General features: G+C 36.7%; 2 protein-coding genes across 2 annotated transcripts; one reads left to right on the top strand and one right to left on the bottom strand.

Moving 5' to 3' along the window:
- Positions 1-268: 268 nt before the first annotated feature.
- On the bottom strand, positions 269-14,551 carry ddx23 (DEAD (Asp-Glu-Ala-Asp) box polypeptide 23). Its single transcript, XM_053483298.1, has 17 exons — positions 14,485-14,551; positions 13,426-13,600; positions 12,567-12,674; positions 12,341-12,434; positions 12,187-12,252; positions 11,796-11,934; positions 11,189-11,322; positions 10,270-10,382; positions 9,138-9,281; positions 8,787-9,012; positions 7,424-7,569; positions 6,345-6,522; positions 4,110-4,352; positions 3,814-3,965; positions 3,586-3,694; positions 1,109-1,283; positions 269-927 (listed from the first exon to the last, which is right to left on the bottom strand). The coding sequence occupies exons 2-17, from the start codon at positions 13,596-13,598 to the stop codon at positions 704-706; spliced, it is 2,424 nt and encodes an 807-aa protein (XP_053339273.1). The 5' UTR covers positions 13,599-13,600; positions 14,485-14,551; the 3' UTR covers positions 269-703.
- A 2,202-nt stretch (positions 14,552-16,753) lies between these two features.
- birc7 (baculoviral IAP repeat containing 7) lies at positions 16,754-23,819 on the top strand. The gene is made up of 7 exons (XM_053483041.1): positions 16,754-17,162; positions 20,237-20,336; positions 21,131-21,212; positions 21,301-21,346; positions 22,433-22,645; positions 22,837-22,902; positions 23,007-23,819. Exons 1-7 carry the CDS (start codon positions 16,865-16,867, stop codon positions 23,207-23,209), a joined length of 1,008 nt encoding a protein of 335 aa, XP_053339016.1. The 5' UTR covers positions 16,754-16,864; the 3' UTR covers positions 23,210-23,819.
- The last annotated feature ends 443 nt before the right edge of the window (positions 23,820-24,262 follow it).

The raw sequence follows: 24,262 nt of genomic DNA, 5'->3' as shown, positions 1-24,262 counted from the left end.
CCTTCTCCAAAATTGTGTCATAATAGTATTTGTAGGTCTTCTTTAAATGTATATGCCCACTGTCTTTCTAGTGTGGGCACGTGCTTGTGCCCGCTCATTGTTGCTGGCAACTTTATTTAACAATTTGTTGTCTCTTATCTGGAATTTGCTTATTTGAAAATAAAATTATATATAGATTATATGTTGTAGCTTGTTTATGTTGGTCAACAATTTTATTATTAATTTACTAAATATACGATATATGTTATGGCAAAGAAAACAAATAACATCAGCCAAATAGGCTTTATTTCCAGTTCATAAAAATTAAACATTCATTAAGAACTATAATCACATCCACTGACTAATGGGAAAATATTTTCAATTTTTTTCATATTTTCAAAAGCACTCTGGCCTGAAACTTTTACACTATTTTAAATAATCATTTCAAACAATATAAAGTAAAAACTTTCTTTACTATTGTTCATTTCAGTGGTGCATATGAATGTATTTTGCCAAATAACACCATGAGTACAGTATTCTGGATGACCTTCCATGGAAAAGATTTACAGAGTATTAAATGGAAAAAAATGAAAAAGCCATCAGAATAATAAGACGGAGACCAACGCTATTGCATATGATGAGAGAAAATATACTAATGGAAAAGGGAAGGGGGGGAATTCAACAGTGTAGAGTGGGACTGTCATGTTTGAATGATGTTTACATTTCAGGCAAAGATGGTTTCTTCCCTCCTTTTCTTAGTTAGAATGGTGCCAGGCTTATGCTGGGCGTCAGGGTGGTTGGCGAGCTCAGGTGGACATGTAGATACAGGACTCTCCAGTATGGCCTGCTTCAGGTCGTAGAACACCGATGAATCCTCTTTGGTCAAGAAGGTCATGGCTACTCCACTCTTTCCAGCACGACCCGTTCGACCAATACGATGGATATAATCTAACAACACAAACCAATCAAAAGTTACTTACAAGGACATTTTACACTATAAGGCCAAAAGCAGGTCCCCACCCGACCATTACACTCTCATGTGCCAACACCAAAATCACAGACATGGGCATGGATGTCAATTGAGAAAAGATAAGGATGATACAGAGTAGAGGAGAAGCAGAAAACCCACCTTCAATGTTCTTGGCCATGTCATAGTTGATAACCATGGAAACATCCTGGATGTCTATACCTCTTCCTGCCACATCTGTGGCCACTAAGATGTCCTTGGCTCCAGCCTTCAAATTTGACAGAGCAAACTCTCTCTGCTCTTGTCCTTTACCACCATGAAGTGTACAAGCATTGTACTAAAAAAAACAAAAACAAAGAGGTAAAGGTAAGGTAGGAGTTTAATTGTATTGTCTTTCTTCAATGTAGTCACAGCTGCCACTGCAAATAAGTTATACTGTAGTGTGTGAAAACACGGTGGAATTGAAATGTGCATTGAAACTGGTGCTGCAATGAATATGAGTTGGTTATACTGTATAATGAAGACAAGGAAGGTAATTGCTAATGGGAGAAGAAGAGTTAGTGTGCATGTGTGGGCTCTAACTACAAATTGACAATTATTAGCTGCTGGAAAAAGCTGTAATAAACTTTATTTGTGGATTATTCTCAGTCAGAACCTTGGATTGTAAGCATAATGTGAGCATAACTTAAAATACATTAAAGCACTCGTATATATCAAAGCAAATTTTCCCAAAAGAAAGAAAAGAAACTCCTATGATTCATTCCACAACACAAAAATATGCATGTAAAAATAAGTAATACTAAATATAAAGTAAAAATAACACACATTTAACCTTCACTTTAACAAGGAACCTCTCTAATGACACTCTCTCGCGCATACACACAATAACGGATTCATAGCTCTCTGACAGAGCCAGAGACTTTGAAAACTAGATCTTTAACAAGGAACCTCTCTAATGACACTTGTGAGAGAGAAGAATTGTTGGCTCAGTTTATTAAGTTAAAATTTATTACAAATTTTTGCTCGTCTTGCAATCCAAGGTTCCACTGTAACAACTTTTTGAAAAGCAGCTTCTAGCTCCTTCTACTTGCCTGTTAATATTTGAACTATTGCATGCTAGACATTAAGAGTCCCATAGAACATTGTGGTGCATCATCATGTTTAAACAGGTCCTTGCAAAAGTATTCATACCCCTTGAACTTTTCAACATTTTGTCATGTTACAATCATAAATACAAATACACAGGAACTTGTATTTTGGAGATACGTGTATTTAAAGTGCCCCTATTATGCGTTTTCAAATATGATCTTTCATGCAGTGTGTCATGTAGCTGTATGTGAACATAAACTATCTGCAAAGTTGTGACACCGACAGTGCACGATAAATAAAGTTTATGTCAATTAAAAAGTCGGCTTACATTCGCCTAAACGAGTCGTTAGCAATTCGAATCTTTTTCTGTTACGGATCGACGTCACTAAGTAACATTTGCATAATGTCCGCCCATGTTCTACATCGCAAACAACTTGCCCGCCCACAAACAGTACAATTTCCATGTGGATTAACGTTACATCATGTCAAGAAGAGACTGTATCCTGCGCTGTGAAAGTCGATGTGCCACTTTAACCGCCTCATCTTCAGACTCCAGCTCGAATTGATAGAAAAGATGGCCTCGATTTTACCCTATGAATTGACAGGTCTCTAGAGCTGTCATTCAGTTATGGTAATGGGCGTTTCGTTTTCCGACACACGCTGTAGCGGTAGACCAATCATAAATCACCACGCCATCTGACCAATCACAGCAGTGAGGGCTCACGGAAAGGATAGGTTTAGACAGACTGATTCTTTAAACTGCTTTACACAAGTCATATACGAATCATTTAGAAATGGGATGAAATTAATTCTATTTTTGGAGAAAACTAAAGTTTTTTGACCTTGCATGCATGTAAACCTGTTTTAAGAGACTCAAAGCAATATTAGTAGCGTTTAAAATGGCATAATAGGGGCACTTTAAAGATTAAAATATTGTGAAAAAAAATTCCTTGGTAATTTAATAAATAAAACTCTCTCTTTCTATTTATGATTATGGCTTACAGCTCATGACCAGGTCAAAAATCCTTTATCTCAAAATATCCAAATATTTATTAAGGTCGATCTTCTGAAAATTATGTTAATTTATGCACTATACTATACAATACTTGGTCAGGGCACCTTTAGCATTAATTAGTGTATCTATAGTTATTTATCCTCGTCTTGACAGTACCCATACTCTATGCAGCTCAAGTCAGGCAACCCTATGGAGTTCAACCAAGCACATTAATTTCATGGTAGACAAACCAGTTAGTGGTTGTTTTGGCACTGTGGACAAAACATTGAAAAGAAAATCATCACCCACAAAGACGAAGAAGGGACAGGTATCATATTGTCTAAGGAAAGAAATGTCTCCAATCTCCAAACAAAAATCTGATGGCTTAATACCACAGAACAGAAGCATCAGGATAAGTGAAATTATACCGTGTGTTATATATGAGATACATGCAACATGTATATAAATACAGTACACAGACAAAATTACAAAAGGACAATGCTGAATGGGCACTATTATTGCTAATGGCGATAGTGGAGATGTGCATTCGCATTACCCCCATTTTCTCCAGAGACTTGGCCAATACGTCGCACCCTTTCTTCTGGTTAACAAAAATAATGATGGGAGGCTCAAAGCCGCATGAGAGGACTTCCAAAAGCTTTTTCCTGTTTCAAGAACAAAGTAAAAATAAAAATAAAAAAGAACACAAGTAATAAGTTTTTGAAGTTTTGGAAATTATTGAGAGTATGAATACTTGCAGGTACTCACTACTGAATGTTCTTACCTCTTCTCTGCTTCTGACATCAGAATAACCTTCTGTTCCACTCTTTCATGTGGTTTACCTGCCGAACCAATATATACCACAGCAGGGCGCCTCAGGTAACTCCTGGCCAATCGCTCTACAGCAGGAGGCATAGTGGCTGTAAACATGACTGTCTAAAAAAGTAAAATAAAAGAGACACGGTAAATAAGCAAAATTCTATGGGAAAAACATAGAATTAACAACAATGCTTATTTGTAAAACAAAGTATTTAGAGCACACAAATGTAAGGGATTCTACTTTGTTTCTGTACTTCTGACCTGTCTGTATTTGTGTTTCCCAGATTCAAAGTTTAACGTCATCTTCTCTGGATCCTCAGCTTCATCAGTGTCTGGTTTTTGATTGGTCACAGGTATATATTCCAGAATCTTCTGGACATCAGGTTCAAAACCCATGTCAATCATCCTGTCAGCTTCATCCAGTACCACGTATGTACATCTGCTGAGTACCAGGTAACGATTCTCCAAAACGTCAATCAAACGACCAGGTGTGGCTATCACTATCTGATGATGAAAACAATAAATATTAATAACTATAAAATATTTATATTTACATTATGGCATTTGGCAGTTGTCCTTATCCAAAAAATTTTATCTCCTTGTACATTTAAGCTTCCCCTGACCCCATTCATTGGTTGATAAGTAATCTTTTTGCTATTTTTTTTCTTTACTATCCCAGTTTTATGCACTTGATGTGGTTCAAATAGAGTATCTATAAATTAGTCATAGTGATACTCCAACAAATAAAACCTCAAACAAAAACTAATACCCTTAAAACTGCTTTAATTCATATTATGTCAATAAGCCCTGCCAATGTATAAATAATAAACAAACATATTTTAAATGGAAAGTTATTCTTTAAACTGTTGATATGTTGAAGGAGTCTCCATTTCGGTCTAAACTCATTTTTTTTTATGCTTACTTTACATTTCTATGTGTCTGCGTGTAAAATTATGTGGAGCTCAGCATTTATATTCATACCTACATAGGAAGGACATTAATGAACATACTAGTCAGAATTTAGGCATCGCCTAACACAGACAATGTTTGATAAAGTCGTAAATGACCTACTACTGGCCTTTTATCAGGGTCGTGTCTCCTTGCTTGTATGGCTTGACCATAGTGTAACGTTTGACAAAACTGATCATACTAGTCTTCTTAATAGATTATAACTGTTGTAGAAGTTAAGGGAACGGTCCTCTCCCCCTCATGACTCAGGTTCTATTTGACTGATCGTTATCAGTTTGGAGATGTAAATAGTAACTAATTATGGTGTAAGTAAAGTGATGTTTGATGCTTCACAAGGTTGAATTTTAGCCTTACTGCTATTTTCTTGCTATATGCATCCTGCACAATAGCATGCAAATACAGTTTAAGAAAATCAGTTGATTGTTACATTATACTTTATATGGTTTAGTTGTTGTGCCAGTCTTAATATTTCAGAAACTAGTGATCTCCTACGATTTTCCTCACAAAGACTTTAGAGTTTACAGACAATTGTAATTAACAAATTGAATGATTACGTTTACAAACTTTCTGTGCAAAAAATTAAACATGCTTAATTTTTTTCCGCGGCCCTCACAGACTCTCTGGGAACATCAGGCAGCCACTCGCGGTTTATGGAGATGATCTTACTTTCACTTTTGAACATTGAGTTTTATTGTTGATTTTTTTTTACCCAAAACATCAAGCCAAAGACCTTGATGAAATCCAAGATCACTAAGCAAACATAATTCTACTTCACGTATTCCTTGTTTGAACGCAACAACTGACTTGAGAAGGTACTCATGCTGGGAACAGTTTGTGGAATTTGAAGTAAAGGATCCCCAAAAACATGTTGGCTAGCTACTGTCAAATTGGATACCAACATGAACATGGGCAAACTAAAATACAAAAGTGAAAGGGAAATAATGCAAAGTATGACAGAAAAGTGAAGCAGAAATAGTTTTTAAGCAAATTCTTGCAAATTCTTTAAAAAGTACAACCTACAAATTACATTATTATTATTATTATTATTATTAATTGTACTATATAATGTCTGACAAATTGTAAAGACCTATAATATTAATATTTTATGGAAAGTTAACTAACCTTTATGGCTGTTTTATATGCATAATGCACATTTACTGACTCAAATAAAATAGCTGGTCATTAATGCACTTTTGTTTCACTGATCTGTGATATCTTTTTTCTTTCCTTTTTAATAATCACTAAATTAATAAAAGCAGATTTGATATTTGATTTGATGTATAAAAACATACTTAATTTATAAAATGTTAAAATCATTTATTTTCATGGAAATAATTTAAAAATGAATTCATAGATTTTTTTAAATATTAAAATGTTTTCATATCAAAAAATAGAAACACAAAACAGGCTACTGTGCTGTGGTGATAGTAAAACTATATATGTATCTATATATACAATGTGTATACAAATACCTTGCCTTTTGGCAGCAGTGAAATATAAGGAATGAAAAATGTGATACTTGCTGACCTCACATCCCATCCTAAGTCTGAAACCCTGGTCCTCCCTGGAGATTCCACCAATCACAGCCACTGTCCGAATGCCCAGTGGTTTGCCAAACTTAATGGTCTCTTCTTCAATCTGCTGGGCCAACTCACGTGTGGGGGCTAAAATCACTGCATATGGTCCCTGATCAGAATCCTCAAGTCTGGACACAAGCACAAACACATGCACATTCATTTACAGGTAGCACCACAGTACGAGATCGTTCTGGTTTTATATTTATCATTAAAAGACGTAATTTCACTTCAAGTATTAGGTAGTTTTAACATTGTAATTATGGCTATAATGTGGTCCTGTGTGTGTGTGTATGTGTGTATATATATATATATATATATATATATATATATATATAAAAATAGAAATAATGGAAACTCAGAAGATTCATTCTACAACCCAAAAATATTCATATGAAAAATAATTAATACAAAATGTAATTAACCTGCACTTTACCTTTGAAAAGAATCCTGATAGTTTAAGAAGTGTTTCTGTTAGTGTGAAGTTTCCCGACAGAGCAGTGTTTCCACACACACGCGCACACAAACACACAAACACACACAAGTGCACACAAACACTGCTCTGTCGTGTAACGTCTTGAACAACTTAACGTCTTTAACTCTCTACTGACGCTAACAATCACTGCTCTCTGACAGAGAGAGACTCTGGAAACTCAATCTTTTTTAAGGAACCTCATTAATGACACTTGCTTTTCCTTTACGCACGTACACACATGGTCACAATGTTATAATAAACAGTTTATGCGCACACAAATAGACACCAACACTGAACATGGGAGACGATTACCCACAATCCCACAGCGGACAAAAGAATCATTGGCTCAGTTGTGATCATGCAATGGTTGGCAGACAAAGTGCATGCATACTACTCGTATGTTTTCCTGTCCAGAGTAACGATGCATAGAGTCAACAGCCCTATTAGTGCTACTACAACTACTTTGCCAAGCCTGATTATGCACACTGCATCTGAAACAGTGCCTTTTTTTAGCCAGCCACACATATGCAACAGATATTCAGAGCCCGACCTCTTACCTGTCAATCTTCGGGAGCGTGGTGATCCAGACCAGTAAGGGAATAAGGAAGGCTGCAGTTTTACCGCTACCGGTCTCGGCCACACCAATGATGTCACGGTTTTGTAGGCCAATAGGAATGGCTTGCCTCTGGATAGGTGTTGGGTCCTAATGTAAAAACAAAATGATGGGGAAAAAAACCTTGATAAATTAAAACAATAGATACAAATTAAGGGCTTCATTATCTATAACATTATCTTCATTATTATAAACTTTAAGAGACATCACCATCAACTAGTCTAATGTGCACAGATGGGTAAATAATTTTAGAGAAGGGGAAACAAGCATTAAAAACAAACCATGCCGTGGGAAACCATCAACTGCAACAAAGATGATGTTTAAAGAGCATTCAAGAGTAGAGTTCAAAGATTCAAAGGGTGCATTTTCAACATTCTATGTTGGTTTAAAATGTTGTGTGCACTTTTACATTACTTTCAGTACAGCCCTCTTATGTACAGTACAATTTATATTAGTAATTACAAACAAACTTAATGTGACCCATAAAACCCAGGGTTAGTCTTAGGAGTTTTTTTTTTTTTTTTGACAGTATGATATAAAAGCTAGTCCTAGATTGTGATATCTAATCAGTCTCATTAAAAAATGCTTTTTAGGTATGGTATCTTACAAAATAATTAGGCCTTTGCTATGCCGCACTCATTATCCTAATTTTTCTATTTCACTAATCACCCATTTTTTTTAATAGAAAGAAGTAGTGCCTCTGGCTCAGAGAATGTACAAAAAGCCCCAAATTCATGATGGAATCGGTATTGAAACAAATATTTTGGTATTATGGTCACAAATCTCAATAAAATTTAAAGCGTAATTATGAATTTTAAATGATACATACAGTTAAACCTTGGACTGCAAGCATAATCTGTTCCGGATGTAGGCTTGCATATCAAAGCAAATTTCTTAATAAGAAATGATGAAAATTCAGACGATTCGTACCACAACCCAAAAATATTAATATAAAATAATTAATACAAAATGTAAAGTAAAAATAAAACAAATTAACCCGCACGTTACCTTTAAAAAGAATCACGACAGAGCAGTGTGAGGCTAAGTTAGACGAGAGGAAGAGGGAGAGCGCTACAGTGTAGGACGACTTTCACACACACACACACACACACACACACACTGTTATATACTTAACAGTACACGCGTGCACGGATTTTGATAATACGAGTGACGCACGCACACTGAGTATGAACGAATAGAAAGAAGAACCGTTGGCTCAGTTGTGATCATGTGACAATCGGCAGACAAAGCACAGCGTACCACTCCTATACACAATCTACAATATGCCTAAATATATAAAAGTTCACCTTGTAGCCGCACTTGTCGATGACCTCCAAAATATGGGACGGCAACTCATATTCCTTCCAATTGCGGATGGGGTTAGGGATCTTTCCTCCTTTAGTAGTGATGCTATAGTCCTCCCGGAAGATTCTCCAGTCCCTGTCTGTCATCTCATCCAGCTTCTTCTGAGACCAGTGTCTGTCATCCCAACGCTGCTTGGCCTCCTTCTTGCGCATCTTCTTAAGACGCAGTCTAGAAAAACACAAAATAGGCAAAACTTGAAAAAGCTTTCAGTACAGTTTTGGTTTCATGTGGAGGTGACATTAAACATATATAATATTTGCTTAAAAATGAGTAAGACACAGAGAGAAACTCACTCTTCTTGCTCTTTTTCCTCCATTGTGCGTCTTTTTTCCATCAGATCTCCATAGAAACGAGACTGATCTCTTTTCTGCTGTTTGAGGTCAATACCTGCAATAAATCCTCTGCCGTATAGTTGCACCTGATGCTTCTCTTTATATCTGAACACACACAGACAGAGTAATAATCATGATATTAAAACAAATAAGCGCTTACATAGTTTATGGCTACAACAGCAAAAGGCTCACCAATACTGGACAGCTGGAAAAACCTAGATTTGTATGACAAATCTCTAACCCTGCTATCTTTGTGCCGCAGCAGAAATAGAGTTTGGTGCCAACAATATTCTAGGTTGGTGGAGGTGGTATAGTAATGTATGGAATCTATTTTTGGTACACTCTGGGTTTGTTAATACCAATCAACACTTAAATGCCATAACCTGTTTAAACATTCGTGTTGACTATGTGCAGCCACAATTTACCCATCCTCTAATGGCTATTCCAGCATGACAACGTACCATGCCAACACAAAAATCACCTTAAGTTTGTTTTATCAACAACAATGACTTCAGTGTTTTTTCATGGCCTTTCAAGTTACTGAATCCAAATCCAGATTTTGGGATATTGTAGAACGTGATGCGCAGCATAAACGTGCATCTGAAAAATCTGCAGGAATTCCATGATACAATCATAGCCATTGTGACTAGAATATAGAGGGATATTGCCAACATTTTGTGGAATCCAGACCATAAAAGAATTACATTTTTTTTTTTAAATAAAGTGCTTAATAAAGGAATAAGTGTGCAGTATTCCATGACTTGATTTGACAAATGAAATTGGAAATCTATTTTTTAATAAATCAAATTAGAAGACAAACTTATTTTTTTCAGAATCAACAGGATTTTCATGAATGTCGTAAATGCAAATGAACGATAACATCCAGCTTATTATTATGAAGCCCACTGTCTGGGACATAACTACTTAGATAAATACCTTTAGTGCAATTAATTGAGTACCTAAACCTTACTCAGTGTAATTAGTTTTTTCTCAGTTTGTATGCACTACATTTATAAAATACTTTTTAAATAATTCTACAGGGCATTGTGGGTAAACAAACAGGTTAAATGATTACAATACTTTCCATACTCACATTGGATTATAATCGATTGACGTGTCCTCAGAAGCATCCCACTCAAACACAAACTTCCTATCATTAAGGTGCCTTGTGCGACGACGTTTCTTCATTCCACCTAGATATCGTTCCTGTGAAATACAACAAGACCAAAAATATTACAATAATAATAATAATAGATATAAAAAAAGAAACGTCTATATAAAATAATCATATTAAACATTTGTATAATAATAATCATTTTTTTTATTATGTTTCACAACTAGAGACAATTATTGGAGGAGTTGATAGCAGTTTTGCTGTAAAAAACTGACGGTCACACATGCTCGGCAGAGAAAGACAGTTTCATACAGGAAGAAATCCAGAAACAGCATCAGTTAATGACTGACTGAAAAACAAAAAGCTTTTACAGTGCTTATTCGACAGGAAGCTTGCAGAACCACAGTCATCACTGATTTTACTGCTACCAGAATGTAGAAATGATGTGGGAAACATTATGGGAATCAATCCTACAACCCAACTGACCCCTTTGTGGATAAAAGGGGAAGATCTCTTCTCCAATCAATTTTACATTTAACTAATAAAATCAAATGATTCTAGCTGAAATTACACATATTAGAAATAAATTTTATGGTGTGGATCTCCCATCATTTACATTGTCAGTATCTAAGGACTATTACCCTGTAATAATGCAATTACCCAACATTGTGCTTCCTAGGGAAAAAGAAATATGGAAGTAATGACATACAATAATAAAAATATTATCGTGCATGTGTGTCTGTGGAACAATCGGCCATCTCTAATTTGTATTGCAACACAACTACAGTTTATGCAACAGCTGCTATTTTGCTAACATAACTTATTACACTATTATACTTTTTGAGTAACAGCTATAGCTTGCAACCTTTATTTATTTATTACATAAAAAGAACATTACTTTGATGGCCTGAAGTTCTTTGCCTTTGTCCTTCTCCTCCCTTATCTTTTGTCGACTCTCATCATCTTCGTTTCCATTGCTCTCTCTCTCCATCCGCTCCCTGCGTTCACGCCGCTCCCGCTCCTGAGGATCCTCTGTATGATGCCAAAAATATCATATCACAAGAGAAAACACAGATACACCACTGGGAATTTGAACGGCAACAGACAAAATCAAATAAAAAAAATCCATTATGAAAGTTTTTCAGAGCATAAATAGCAGACACATCTCAACATCATCTGTTCAAAAGAGATAATTGCATATTTAGGATACCTTTAGGACCTTTAGGAATAAAAACATTATTTCCTTTTATGAAGAAATAAATAAAAATCAGGAAAGACCACAGAATTAGAGGTTGCATCGAAACTTTTTAACTGGTAGTGTTAAAAATGAATTCCAGTGATGTAAATGTGCAAAGGAGCAATATGTGAACTTTTTAGATCAAATTCCAAGTATTTAACCAAATGAATCACTTGCCCTCTCTCCCCCCTTTTGTTTTTGTTTCCCCAACCAATCATCTAATCAACCAACTGAATCAAATGATTTGGCATTCGTCTCCAGGCCTCACCTAACATTTTCCTTCCAATATCCTGAAAAACCCTCCTCTTTCTCCTCTCATCATCAATCTGTCGGCGCCTTTCTTCTGTCTGCTGCTCCCTGCGTTTCAGAGCCTCTGCTTCTCGTTCAGCCTTAGACAGGAACTTTGGCTACACAAAACAGGACAGTAATTATCTGCATATTTAGGAAAAATAAATCAAACAAATACACTGAACACATGTATGCGTTACCCTTGCCCTGTGTGCCATGTGGTCATGAATCAATCAAAATTTTTATACAAGATATATCTTAACCATTGCTTAGTTTGGTATATTTTGCATGATAAAAAAAAATACACACCCTGATCAATAATATTTTATGTAACTTCTCCAAATTTTATAACAGTGACTTCTTTTTCTCACCTTGGACTCTGCCTCCTCCTCTGCTTTTTTTTTAGCCAGTAGCTCTTCCAGAGACAATGGCTGAACCTGAAACAATATGACAAAGAAAGGAGATGCAATAAAAAAAAATAGATGCACAAGTCAACAACAAATGAACCGTTCTGTAATGGGGTACCTTCTCTTTTTTCTTTTCTTCCTGATCCTCCTCTTCCATCTTCACATCTTTTTCTCTCTTGATTTTTGTATCTTTTGATTTAGGCGAAGTGCTCCTAAACAGAGAAGACAAATTTAGGCTAATAATTAAAAATAGATTATTTTCTCCAGCTTTTAGGTTAACAAAATGTGTTAGTCAAATGTAAAAACTGGCATAAACATAAAATTAGAATCAGCTCATACTGTACCTGGATTTCTTATTCTTGTCTTTGGCCCCTCTGTCTCTGTCACGATCCTTACGACTTCTCTCCCTGTCCTTCTCTCTGTCTCTTTCTTTGTCTTTTTGTCTGCGATCTCTGGTGAAAAAAACAGAAAGCTGGATTAATGTTCCCACAACCAATATGGCTAGGTCATACATGTTTATAAAAGTAAAGAGCAGCTTCAGCTTTTTCCACCTGTCACACACCCTTTGCATCATGGAGGTGAGCAACCATAGAGACACAATACTCTAATTTAACTGCAAGTAGAAGCAATAGAAAGGAGTCTATTCAGGTATTTTCTCAGTCCAAATACAAACTGACAAAACTTCTTATGTTTGCCATATGTCAATATGATAAGTAAGAGGTATTGTTTACATGTCATTAGCTTGAAAAACACACAAAATAATAACACAAACTAATGACAATAAAATTCTTTTGCAACTAATTTGGTCATCAGTATTGGTCAACTATATCAATTATAGGTTGCACCCATAGTTCAGATGCTGTCACTACTACTATTCCCAGTAGTGACAGCATCTATAAAATGAGGTCAACTCAACTGTTCCTGAACTGACGAAACTAATGGTGTTCCATCAAAGAACAAGCCCTTACCTTTCCTGTAAAATATAATCAAAACACAACACTGAATTTCTGACAAAAGTAAAATGGGAGATGATGCACACTAAACTTTTTGATGCATTTTTTATAAAATTTACTGGGATTGCTCTTGAATGTAGCTACTTCTTAAAACCAAATTGAACTCCGGACCCCAGGATCATTGTTACACTACAAACAACTAAATAATAAATGGGTGAAATTTTTTTTGCAATATCATTAGACTGAATACCTCTCTGCAGATTTAGATCGGCTTCGTGATCGTTTCCGTTCACGTGAGCGATGCCGCTTGCGTTCTTTGCCCGGAGAACTCTTTCGATCACGGTCTCGGGAACGTGAACGACTACGTTTTCTCTCTTTACCCCCAGATATGTCCAGATCTCTTTTTTCAGAGTCGCCCGCCATTTCTGAAAAAAAAATAATAATAAATGCATACAGCAAGAAAAATGTATTGTTAACCTAACTTGACAATTGCACAATGTTAGGTGTAGCAATTACCAGCATGCACAAAAAACAATACAAGCAATACACAACTTCTTGATTGCACATGGTGTTTTACACAGAACCTACAGAATGTAGATAAGTCACATGATCATGCCAAAAGGTTAGTACCCCCTCTTGTTCATTTTAATGTTTTTGTGTAAAAACTATAATAAATCATCTGAACGTAACAGGTCTCAGTATTGGTTCATTACAACCTCAGATTAACAACATATTTTTTTCACCATGCCATTATTTATTTTTTAAAAAGTTAAAGGTTACTGGTGGATCAACAAGCGATTAAATAACAAGACTTTGTTAGTATTGTCCACGTTTTTGTTTTTTTGGCTTTATTTCTGTTCGATAAATGATTACCCAATGAAGAAAAGGTTTAAACTAGGTTGTTTTTGCCTAACACTAAGACCCGCTATGATCAAATGATCCAATTCCAGAGTAAATCTTCAAGAGTTTGTAAACTGGACATAATGTTATTAATGTGTGGATAAAGTGTTAACGAGTAAACATTGGGGATTATATCCAAGTATAAACATTTCGTGCTAGTTGCAGTAAACAAGCGGATAGAAATAACGCAGACAATCTGAGGAGCCTCTACATGAAGTCAGAGTTAAACGCAGTTCAGTATCTTTCCGTGCTGAGCATGTTTATGCTAACACTAATAGCAAGCTACACTGAATGGACGGGGATTTTCAGCCTTATCACTAACATATAAAATATATCCTATGTAAAAGTAATGCATAGCTACTCTACAATCTGGCTTGATTTCATCAAAAAAAAAACACACAATTAATACCTAAATTCGAAAACAAAGCCCCAAGATACGCAAGTTGCCTCTTCCTCCGCGTCTTCTTCTACCTTTTCCTTCTTTAGTTATCCAACTTTAAAATGCGCCACCTACTGGACCGGAGTATGAAGAAGACGACTGCCATGACAAAGTGTTGATTCTTAGACGAAAGAAAATGCATGTAGACAGCATTAAAATGACTACATGAATAATCATTAAATTAGTAGTAAAATCATGTGTTCTAGCCATTTAATAAAAAAATCATTTCTATATGTAAAAAAAATTAATAAAAAAAATTATATATATACAGTAACCTGTAAGGGAAGTAAACCATTAAGCTATAAGCAAATTGTGTACATTTTTTTCCGAAAGAAAGTTATCGAAAGAATGATTAAATGAGAGGTAGTTATATAACTTGGACATTGTGAACTAACTAAGGGCAAAAAGGTGAAAAGTGTTAGATGTCTTAATTTTGAGAATCTGATTTTAAATAATTGAAATGTATATAGCTTTAATAAGACCAAGACGAGACTACAGAAGAATTGTATATGATTTAGCAGCAAAATCTATTCTGGCAGATGGAAGATGGAGATGGAAAAAAATGTGCTCTATCTCTCTCTCCAGTATGTGCCTTCAAGTGAAGGTTAGAAAACTCCCATTAGATCTATGCTGCAAACAATTATTAGTAAATTAGTGTTGGGAAAGAGAGGGGACCCAGAAAGAGAGCTTTGCATGGGCCAGGAACAGACTGCAGGTTGGTGATGTACTGTATATGGTGGTGGGTGGTGTACAATTGAGCCTGACTGTATTGCCTTAGTTGTCAATTGTTAATGACACATACAAAAGTAGACCTAAAGTTGCTTAAGAAAAAACAACAGAGTAAACTGTAATGATATTAAGCTCAATAATAAGTAGGTGCACATCTTTTCCTGGGCAAAACCATGAAAACAGCTTCTCTCTTCTCTAGCTTCTTTAGTATGTTTAAGCCATTCAATGTGATATGTCTTGTTTTTTAATTTGACCAAAAACAAATGATCCAGGAGTCACAGGAGCAAAGTGGTTCAACATGGGTCCCAAACCAATCCTCATCATTTAAAAACTGTGCCATTTGTGCCATTCCATGGTTCTTGGGAGAAAAAGCTTAATATTTGATATAAGCTTTGAGGTGGGTTGTGCAAAATTGAGGGAGAGTTGGTCCTGAATTGGAAAAATAGAAATTTTATTTTAAAACAAACAAACAAACAAAAAATCTTAGAGAATTAATAGCACACCATTTTCAGTGGTGTGGAGGAATTACCCGTGTTAGTTGCCAACATTTCTGTGTTAAAAAAGTGCAATAATAATAGTAGGGCTCTGAGGGTGCCCCCACTAATAAAGATTTAGTGTTTGAGTATTACATCCATTTAAAGCAGAAATACAGAAAATTTGGACATATTTTTAGGAAAGGGTCAAAAGACTTTCTGCTTTGAAATGAGCTGAGGAGAATACTTTACATAACACTTATATGCAGTGATTTAATGGCAGCACAAGTTTTCATGCAGCAATCATCAGGGGTTGTTATATGAGACAAGAAGAAGAAGAAGAAGAAGAAGAAGAAATATTACAAATGAGGCCTAAGAAACGTGTCCAGTATGTATTAATAAACATATTTAAATAACAATTTTAATAATGATCTTGGACTAGAATGATGCAGACAGCTGTTCTCTGTTGACGTATGAGTCACTTAACAGTTCAGGACTAAAATTCCTATGAACACTTTTGTACCCAAGCCTACAATAATGAAAGTGGACCTATTAACCCAAACACGTTTCCTGACATATTGAACTTATTGAACAGTCTGGTTCGCTTCAAGGTTTCTTCCTGAAATTTTTCCTCTCAGGGAGTTTATCCTTTATGCATATTTTCTCACATATTTCATATTAATTTGCCTAATTTTCTTTGGATCCCAAATTGAATTGAATAGTTTTTCCCCTAAAACATCTGTAAACTTTGTGATGTTAACAGTTGGCGGACTTGAATCTTTTTGACATTAAAAGTTGCACCACTGGCATTTTCCCACTAGGTTTAAATGTATTTTGTCTGTGACTATAAGCAAATTTAATAAAGTCATTTGCTTATATTTAAATATTAAGTTTTGGAACCCCTGTAATAGTGTTTTACCAGAATTGGGTGTGATTTTCACACAGCGTTTCTGGAAAGCTTAAACATAAAGCTAAAACATGGGGTGGGGTTTCGGGAATATCTGGATTTCTCCCTTACGGGAATCAAGCTGTACGTCCATACGCTAGGAGAGTGGACTAGCGACGGAAACAGGACACACAGTGATTTGGAACGACTGCACTTTCCACAACTGGCCGTTAAACAGACGGATCTGCTGGTTTTGCTTCTGATGGTGCGCTGGGGAAACGAGGACAGTCCGACTGCTGAGCGCTGGCTCCACTCTACGGCATGCGAGTTTGTTTCCAGGACGGACATGAGCGATGTTCCGAGCGTCCGCGCTTCGACGGATTCGGTGGACGGCCAGATGTTGAGCCAGCTGCAGCTGCCAGGTGAGCAAGTCACACTCGGGCAAGCCGCTTATCCGGAGATGGAGCCCGAGCGCACGCGCCTCGCGTCCTTCAGCAGCTGGCCCGCGAGCTCTTTCGTCCAACCGGATACACTGGCGCGCGCCGGCTTCTTTTACACAGGTGCGGGTTTTTGCTCATTTTTCACACTTGTGTCAGCAATACTAAACATGAAACTCCCAGCAGATACATTTTGTTTTGGGATATGAACATTCTGTATTTTTACCTAAAAAGTAAGACGTGCAGGTGGAGCTGATTCTAAGGGCTCTGAATAGGAAGACCACCAGAGAGAGAGAGGAATCTAAATCATAAATTATTATTAAACGTGTCACCCTGTTATGGGGCTCAGATCCACTTCTTTGGCTTTCAGACACACTTTTTGACTTCCTGACTTAATCATTGCATTTCAGCCTTGAAGAGCCCATAGTCTTTTGTCAGACATTTGTATATGACATAGATTTGCCAAACAATTGTGGAAATAACTTAATGCCTCACAAGCACTATCCAGGTTCATCACATCTGGACTATTTCTTTAGCCCAGGGTCACTTATCAATATTCTCACCTCTCTACAGGTTTCCCTCATTTTTATAAGTTAATGTTTGTATAGTTTTCTTTTCAGTACATAAATTCCCTTTTGTGCACCTCTCGAGGCAGAAGAGACTGGAATGAACAAGAGTTTATTTGTGCTGCTGCTGCACCTTTGTGTGTGTGTGTGTGTGTGTGTGTGTGTTACACGTGCTGCCAGGTGTACAGCTAAAATCCCTCAAATCCAGTAAAATCCCCAGTGTTGATTTAACAGTTCAGCGTCCAGCAGGACCAACACTATATAAATACTATGGTATTAATTTAACCCACTGCTTGTTGATTCAACATGGGATTTTTGCTGTGCATTCAGGCTTTACACTTTCATTGCAGACACAAACACCATGTAAGTATTTTAATGAATTTATTTAGAATAAATAGAATATCATTGAAAAGCTAATTTATTTCAGTAATTCAATAAAAAAAATTAAGCTCATATAATATATACAATGGAGATCAAAATTAGAGAAGAATTTATAAACACTTAATTTTTTTTCATTGGTCAACTTGGAATTTTTGCTGTGGCTATACCATGCTAACAGAACAGTGTTTTGAAAAATACAAAACTGCAAAAAGGCACTACAAAAAAAAAACTTGATTTTGTAGAAAAACACAATGATCAAAATTAGAAAATAGCAAAAACTGTAGCACAGAGAAAGATTACAACTAACATTTATGAAGGTTGGAACGGTCAACAATTAGTAGGGAGTAGGGACTCAAAGGGCCCTTGCTTTGAGTGACTTTCCCCAGTTTGACGACAAATATAATGTTTCCCATCGGACCCAAATAAATTTAACTTGCTTTCATCGCTAAAATTAACTTTAGACCAGTTCTCATCTGTGAACACAACATGCTACTCGGCAAAGGTTAGTTTAGCTTTATGATTCTTTCTGCTAATGAGAGGTTTGGTAACAGCAATTGTTAATATATATAGTTGGTTTTTAGTCCAAATTCTCTTAAACTTCGAGGCATTGTATGATGCGACAGATCCTTACTGGCTGGCAATCCCAGCTGCAGCGTTGCAATGATTGTCCAATAAAATTGTCCTGATTATCCTCTCCTGTCTTTCATTCGTCATTCGTGAACGACTAGCCATCTTGTGGGACTTGAATGACATTGTAAAGATGTAATATTCTAGAAATCACAGATTTGGAACAACCAACTTCTCTTGCTGTGACTGAAAGGGTCATCCCTTTGGTCTTCATCTGAGCAACCTGATGCCAGAAAGCTCCAGTCACTTTAGAACAGCTCACCATCTTGCAAAGTTAGTAAAAACTGGAAAGTTAGGTGGCAGTTAAATAGCCACCTAAGATATAACCTTGTACTGTACCTCCAGGGCCCCTTTTATTTTTTCCCACTGGTCTGTGTGCATGAAGTTTGTATGCTTCCCCCGTGCTTGGCGGGTTACCTCCAGGTACTCCGGGTTTCTCTCGCAGTCCAAAGACATGCAGGTTAGGCGTTCCTTAATTGCTTGTATAAATGCGCTTGTTAATGTTGACCAGAGGTATTTTCAATGTCATACAAATGGGAATGAATACTTATGGCCATCAGTGGTCACTATTGGCCTCCATGGTCCCTAGTTGGATTGTTATCTGACGATCAGCAGGACGTCTGTGAAGGGAATGTTGGTGGGTGGTGTCGAAAAACTTGGGAGGTTTGTAGTCAAGGTGTCTATCTGCATTATGGATAAGTTGCAAAGGTCAAATAGTGTCCAATTTGTCAATTGTCCTTTTAGTCTTTCTAAAGAAATCTTTCTGATAATGTGAAGTTAATGAAGAAATTGGCACGAGTGTGCAAGATTAGCAGTGTTGCGTGCAGTGAAGGAAGTTGAGATCGGAAACTTGTCCAAGTAAATCACAAGGTCTTTTTATTGTGACACGCAGCATCTTATGAATATATCTATTTTTAACATTTAGTTTTCATTTATATTTTTATATAGTTATATTATATTTTATGTTGTGTTAAATATTTACATGTAACATTTCAAAATATATTTATAATTTATTTAATAACATTTAAAATTTAAACTGAAAATCAAGGACATGCAGCCCTTCACCTCACACCATCTTACTTCTACATCTTACCCACTGGCTTCTTGTAGCTGCCAGCGTTAAATTCAAAACACTGATTCTTGCCTACACAGGAAAAAAAGGCCTATTTTTGTTCCAGTAAGGATGCTTTGTGACAATACCTGTTGTTAAAGCACTATTCAAATAAAACAGAATTTTGTATGAGTTTTGTAACATAACAAGTAGCTATAACTTCATTCATCTTTTATACCTACTGTATATAAATTATATGATTGTGATATAACAATGTTCTGTAGTCCCTGTAAACTGTTAATTGGAGTGATCACGTATTGGGATTAACTCATTATTATAACCATAAATATTCAGCTCCATGCTCCTACTGAAAATTAATCAACACATTCTAATTTAATAATTCTTTTTAAACTTTTTAAAGGTAACATTTTTGCTTGTGATTTGGGTGTGATTTTATAGTCACACATTATGTGTGCTGGTTAAAATTCCAGCACCCCAGAGCAAATATATACATCAGCATCACAACAGTACAAATGCAAATACTAATGGCTTATCATTGGCATTTTATTTAGGTCAAAGTGATAATGTGAAGTGTTTCTTCTGCGATGGTAATTTGAGGAACTGGGATCCTGGGGATGATCCATGGCAGGAACATGCCAAGTGGTTTCCAAGGTAACAAATTTTTTTACATGATACATACACAAATAAAGGATACGTACACATAGCATAAAGCACTGTATTACATTGATTGTTGACTGGTTATGGCTCTAGGAACTGGACTGAATACTAAACTCACTTATCACTCACTCATCTATACCTGTATACAGGGTCACGGGGGGGGGCTGTAGTCTATCCCAGGAGAGTTAGGGCACAAGGCGGACAGGGTGACAACCCATCTCAGGGCACGCGCACTTACACACACTTGAACACTTATTCACACACTATGGCCATTTTGGGAAGGCAATTAGCCTAACCTGCAGGTATTGATGGAGGAAACCAGGGTACCTGGAGGAAACCCAGCAAGCACGGGGAGAACATACAAACTCCATGCACACAGAGACAGGAATCGAACATGGCCAGGAGTCAAACCTCGGACCCTGTAGGTGCAAGGGGACAGTGCTAACTAATACACCACCTGAATACTAAACTAATTACTGAAATACATATTCAACCCAATCTTAACCTTTTCACATATTGGGTACTTTAGAACCAAAATGTAAAGTAAAATGTACTTTGTTCTAATTGAATACAGTGATTCTTTCTCTTTAAGGTGGTATTTTCTTAAAAAGTTGTATATTTATTAGTATGAAAATAACTTTTTCATACTAAAATCAGCTGTTTTATTTAGATTCATGATTTATTTAAATTCATAATCCCAATGAAATCCTTTTGGTTACAGGTGTGAATATTTATGCAAGGTGCTGTACTTTCTTTCTGTATTTCATTCTTTCTTTCTTGTACATAAGATGTGAGTACCTGATCCAGTCAAGAGGACGAGAGTATATCAACAATGTACAGCAGTCATTCTTCAACACTCCCGAGCTGGCTGTGTGTATCTTTCATTCTGTAACACTGGCTTAAAACTTGTAAGTTTAAGATGATCTTGGAGACTAATGATTAATGACTTTGTTTATAGAGTGAATCCCAGAATTCAACTGCAAGAAATGTTACCACTAGACATGGTAAGTCTTTTAATGCAAATATAAACACAATAAGGTCAGTAAAAATAAACTAAAGCTTCCCTAAGGCATCCTTAAAGCTGCACTGTAAACCCTAATGCTTTAAGCATATTGAGTACTGTTAATTTAAATAATTACAGATAGTTCAAATTAATAGACCTTGATGATCATTTAGAATGTTTTGGTATTTATGAGTTTGTAGAAATTATACTGTACTTTTTAAGTTTGCTGAACAAATTTGACATTTTTAAGTATCTGTAAGTACTTAAGTAACAGTAATAGTCACCTTAAAGTTCCACTAACTTCAAATCTTTCAGACTAGCGATTTTGTTTCTGATGTCATCAGGGCGATAGGGCACTGGTGGCTCAGTGGTAGGTGTTTCGCCTGCCATGCTAAAGGGCCGAAAGACCAACAACAATTTTTGCTGTTAAATAGTATGAGTTAGGCTACTCAATATTGCAAGTAAAGAATGATTAATATGAATGAGTAAAACAAACTCAAAAACTTATAGTTACAATAACTCATAATTAATCAATAACTGATTACCTTAAATTGTTTTAGTTTTGCCAACTCATTCGTGTTTACAGTGTGTGTAGTGGTAGAATAATCCCATATCATCATAAATTGTCTTAAATTTAAAATAGAATTTTAACTCAGAAAGACACCAGAATATCCAACATAGCCCACCATGCACTGGCCCAACAGACAAAGAGCCCAACTACCCAAATCCCAATCTGATTGGGCCCCGGTGGGATAAATAGGACAAACAATCTGTAGAGGCCCCACCACACAAAACTCAGCATCCCAAGGATCTACTGCCAATATCCTGGTGCCATACACCACAGCACATGATCGAAGGTTTTGTGGAGTCACGCTCCTAGGGGCCAGACCTGCCCAGACAGCACAAGGGAAACCTAAACAATATTACGCATAATATTTTATGTTGTAATGTTATGGCTGATGTAGCATTGTCACATTGTTTTTACAGTATATAACCTCCTATAAATATCTGTACTGTACTTTTCTGAACATAGGACTTACAAAGCATAATGCAATGTAACACTGTGTTCTCTTCATGCAATGGTAAGTTGTGCTAAGCGGGCAGAGTGCATCAGCAGCATGCATGTTCTCACCGGTCGTGCAGGCGGTGCTAGAGATGGGTTTTGATCAAGCATCAGTTGAGGGTCTGGTCCGGTCTCATTTTCTCCTCACCGGCAACCAATACATTTCTGTCTCCGATCTGGTGGCGGATGTCCTGCAAGCTGAAGAAGAGCGGGGGCAGAGCAATGATAATAACACAGGTACAGGCAGCATTTTCTGCTTTTCAAAAGACAGTCATATAATAAATAGAGAGCATATTATCTAATAATGGATCAAGAACTAGGTAAAGCTATTGTACCTGTGCATGACAAATGATTTTAACAAGGTGAAACGATAGACACATTACATCATGTGCTGGATCTTTGTATAATGTAAGATCTGTTTCTTCTAGAACCTGTTGTAAGGCAGAGCAGCAGTGCCAGTGAAATGAAACTGCAGACCTCACATAGGGAGAAAGGTCTATATTAATGCTTTTTTACTTTTTCTGTGCTTGTGTCCATGATTATTTTCATGGAACAGTGTATCTTCCACACAAATATTGTGTTTGTGTGTATTTTCCAGTTTTGGTGACCCTGAGTGCTGAAGAACAGTTGAAGCAGCTTCAGGAGGAACGAACCTGCAAAGTTTGTATGGATAAACCGGTGTCCATGCTGTTTATTCCCTGTGGTCACCTGGTTGTGTGTTCTGAGTGTGCGGCCAGCCTGAGACACTGCCCTATCTGTAGAGCAGTGATACGTGGCAGCGTGCGTGCTTACATGTCGTAAAGACTACCATACACACCTGCACAACTGAGAGACGGTGTTTAAAAAAGCTCCTTTAATTCTAGTTATCCTTGAATTATTGAAAGTAACCATTTAGTCCACAGACGCCCAACTTTGGTCCTGGAATACACCCTGCCCTGGACATTTTAGCGTTTTACTGCTCCCAAAATTCACTCACTCACTCATCGTCTACACCGCTTTATCCTGTATTTATGGTCGCTGGGAGCCTGAACCCTATCCCAGAAGACACACACTGCATGATGCACACTCACACACTCATTCACACACTATGGGCAATTTGGGAACGCTATTTAGCCTAATCTGCTTGTCTTTGGATTGTGGGAGAAAACCGGAGTACCCGGAGGAAACCCACCAGGCACTGGGAGAATCGAATCCAGACCCTGGAGGTGCAAGGTGACAGTGCTAACCACTACACCACCGTGCCGCCCTGCTCCCAAAACACTTAATTAAAATAGTGAGATGGTGAGATAACAACTCCTTTGAAAGTGGGTGCTGTAACAAGGTAAACTATTATAGTATTATAGTGTGTGCACAAAAGAGGCATCTTAGGTTTAGGGCTGGAGACCTATGATGTAAACAACAAAATGCTGACATTATGAAATTAAATGAATCAAAACTGAAATCAAACTGAAGCTGTTTTTTTTTTCTTTTTTTAATTAATGTAATGTCTACCTTACTGATCTCAATGGAACAGCACATTTATTAACTCGTGCTGCTTTATGAATGTTAGTAATATCTTAATGCATAATAGGTGTGGCTAACACAAAATGTGTGGTTTTTCACTTCTCACTCATTTAATAGTACAGTGAAACCTTAGATTGCAAGTAATGCACTTTGCAAGTGTTCCGCAAGGCGAGCAAAGATTTTTAGGACATTTTGACTTGAAAAACGTGCAGGTCTTGGTTTACGAGTACAGAGTATCATGTATCACACATGCGCTTCTTGTTTTGACACTGAGCCTCACGTGATTACAACTGAACCAACGGTTTTTCCTTCTCTTGTGCTGCGGAATTGTGGTATAATCAACATCCGTGC

This window comes from Clarias gariepinus, chromosome 22, assembly GCF_024256425.1.
Source record: "Clarias gariepinus isolate MV-2021 ecotype Netherlands chromosome 22, CGAR_prim_01v2, whole genome shotgun sequence".
In the NCBI taxonomy this organism is placed as follows: Eukaryota; Metazoa; Chordata; class Actinopteri; order Siluriformes; family Clariidae; genus Clarias; species Clarias gariepinus.
The sequence above is the reverse complement of the archived record's forward strand: the minus strand, read 5'-3'. Positions and strand labels throughout refer to the sequence as shown.

Coding starts and splice junctions, on each gene's coding strand:
- birc7 (XM_053483041.1), top strand. CDS start 16,865: ATGGTGCGCTGGGGAAACGAGGACAGTCCGACTGCTGAGCGCTGGCTC. Junction 17,163..20,236: donor CGCCGGCTTCTTTTACACAG/GTGCGGGTTTTT, acceptor CATTTTATTTAG/GTCAAAGTGATAATGTGAAG. Junction 22,646..22,836: donor GAGCAATGATAATAACACAG/GTACAGGCAGCA, acceptor TGTTTCTTCTAG/AACCTGTTGTAAGGCAGAGC.
- ddx23 (XM_053483298.1), bottom strand. CDS start 13,598: ATGGCGGGCGACTCTGAAAAAAGAGATCTGGACATATCTGGGGGTAAA. Junction 7,570..8,786: donor TCGACAAGTGCGGCTACAAG/GTGAACTTTTAT, acceptor TTTTTACATTAG/GACCCAACACCTATCCAGAG. Junction 3,966..4,109: donor GGAAACACAAATACAGACAG/GTCAGAAGTACA, acceptor TTACTTTTTTAG/ACAGTCATGTTTACAGCCAC.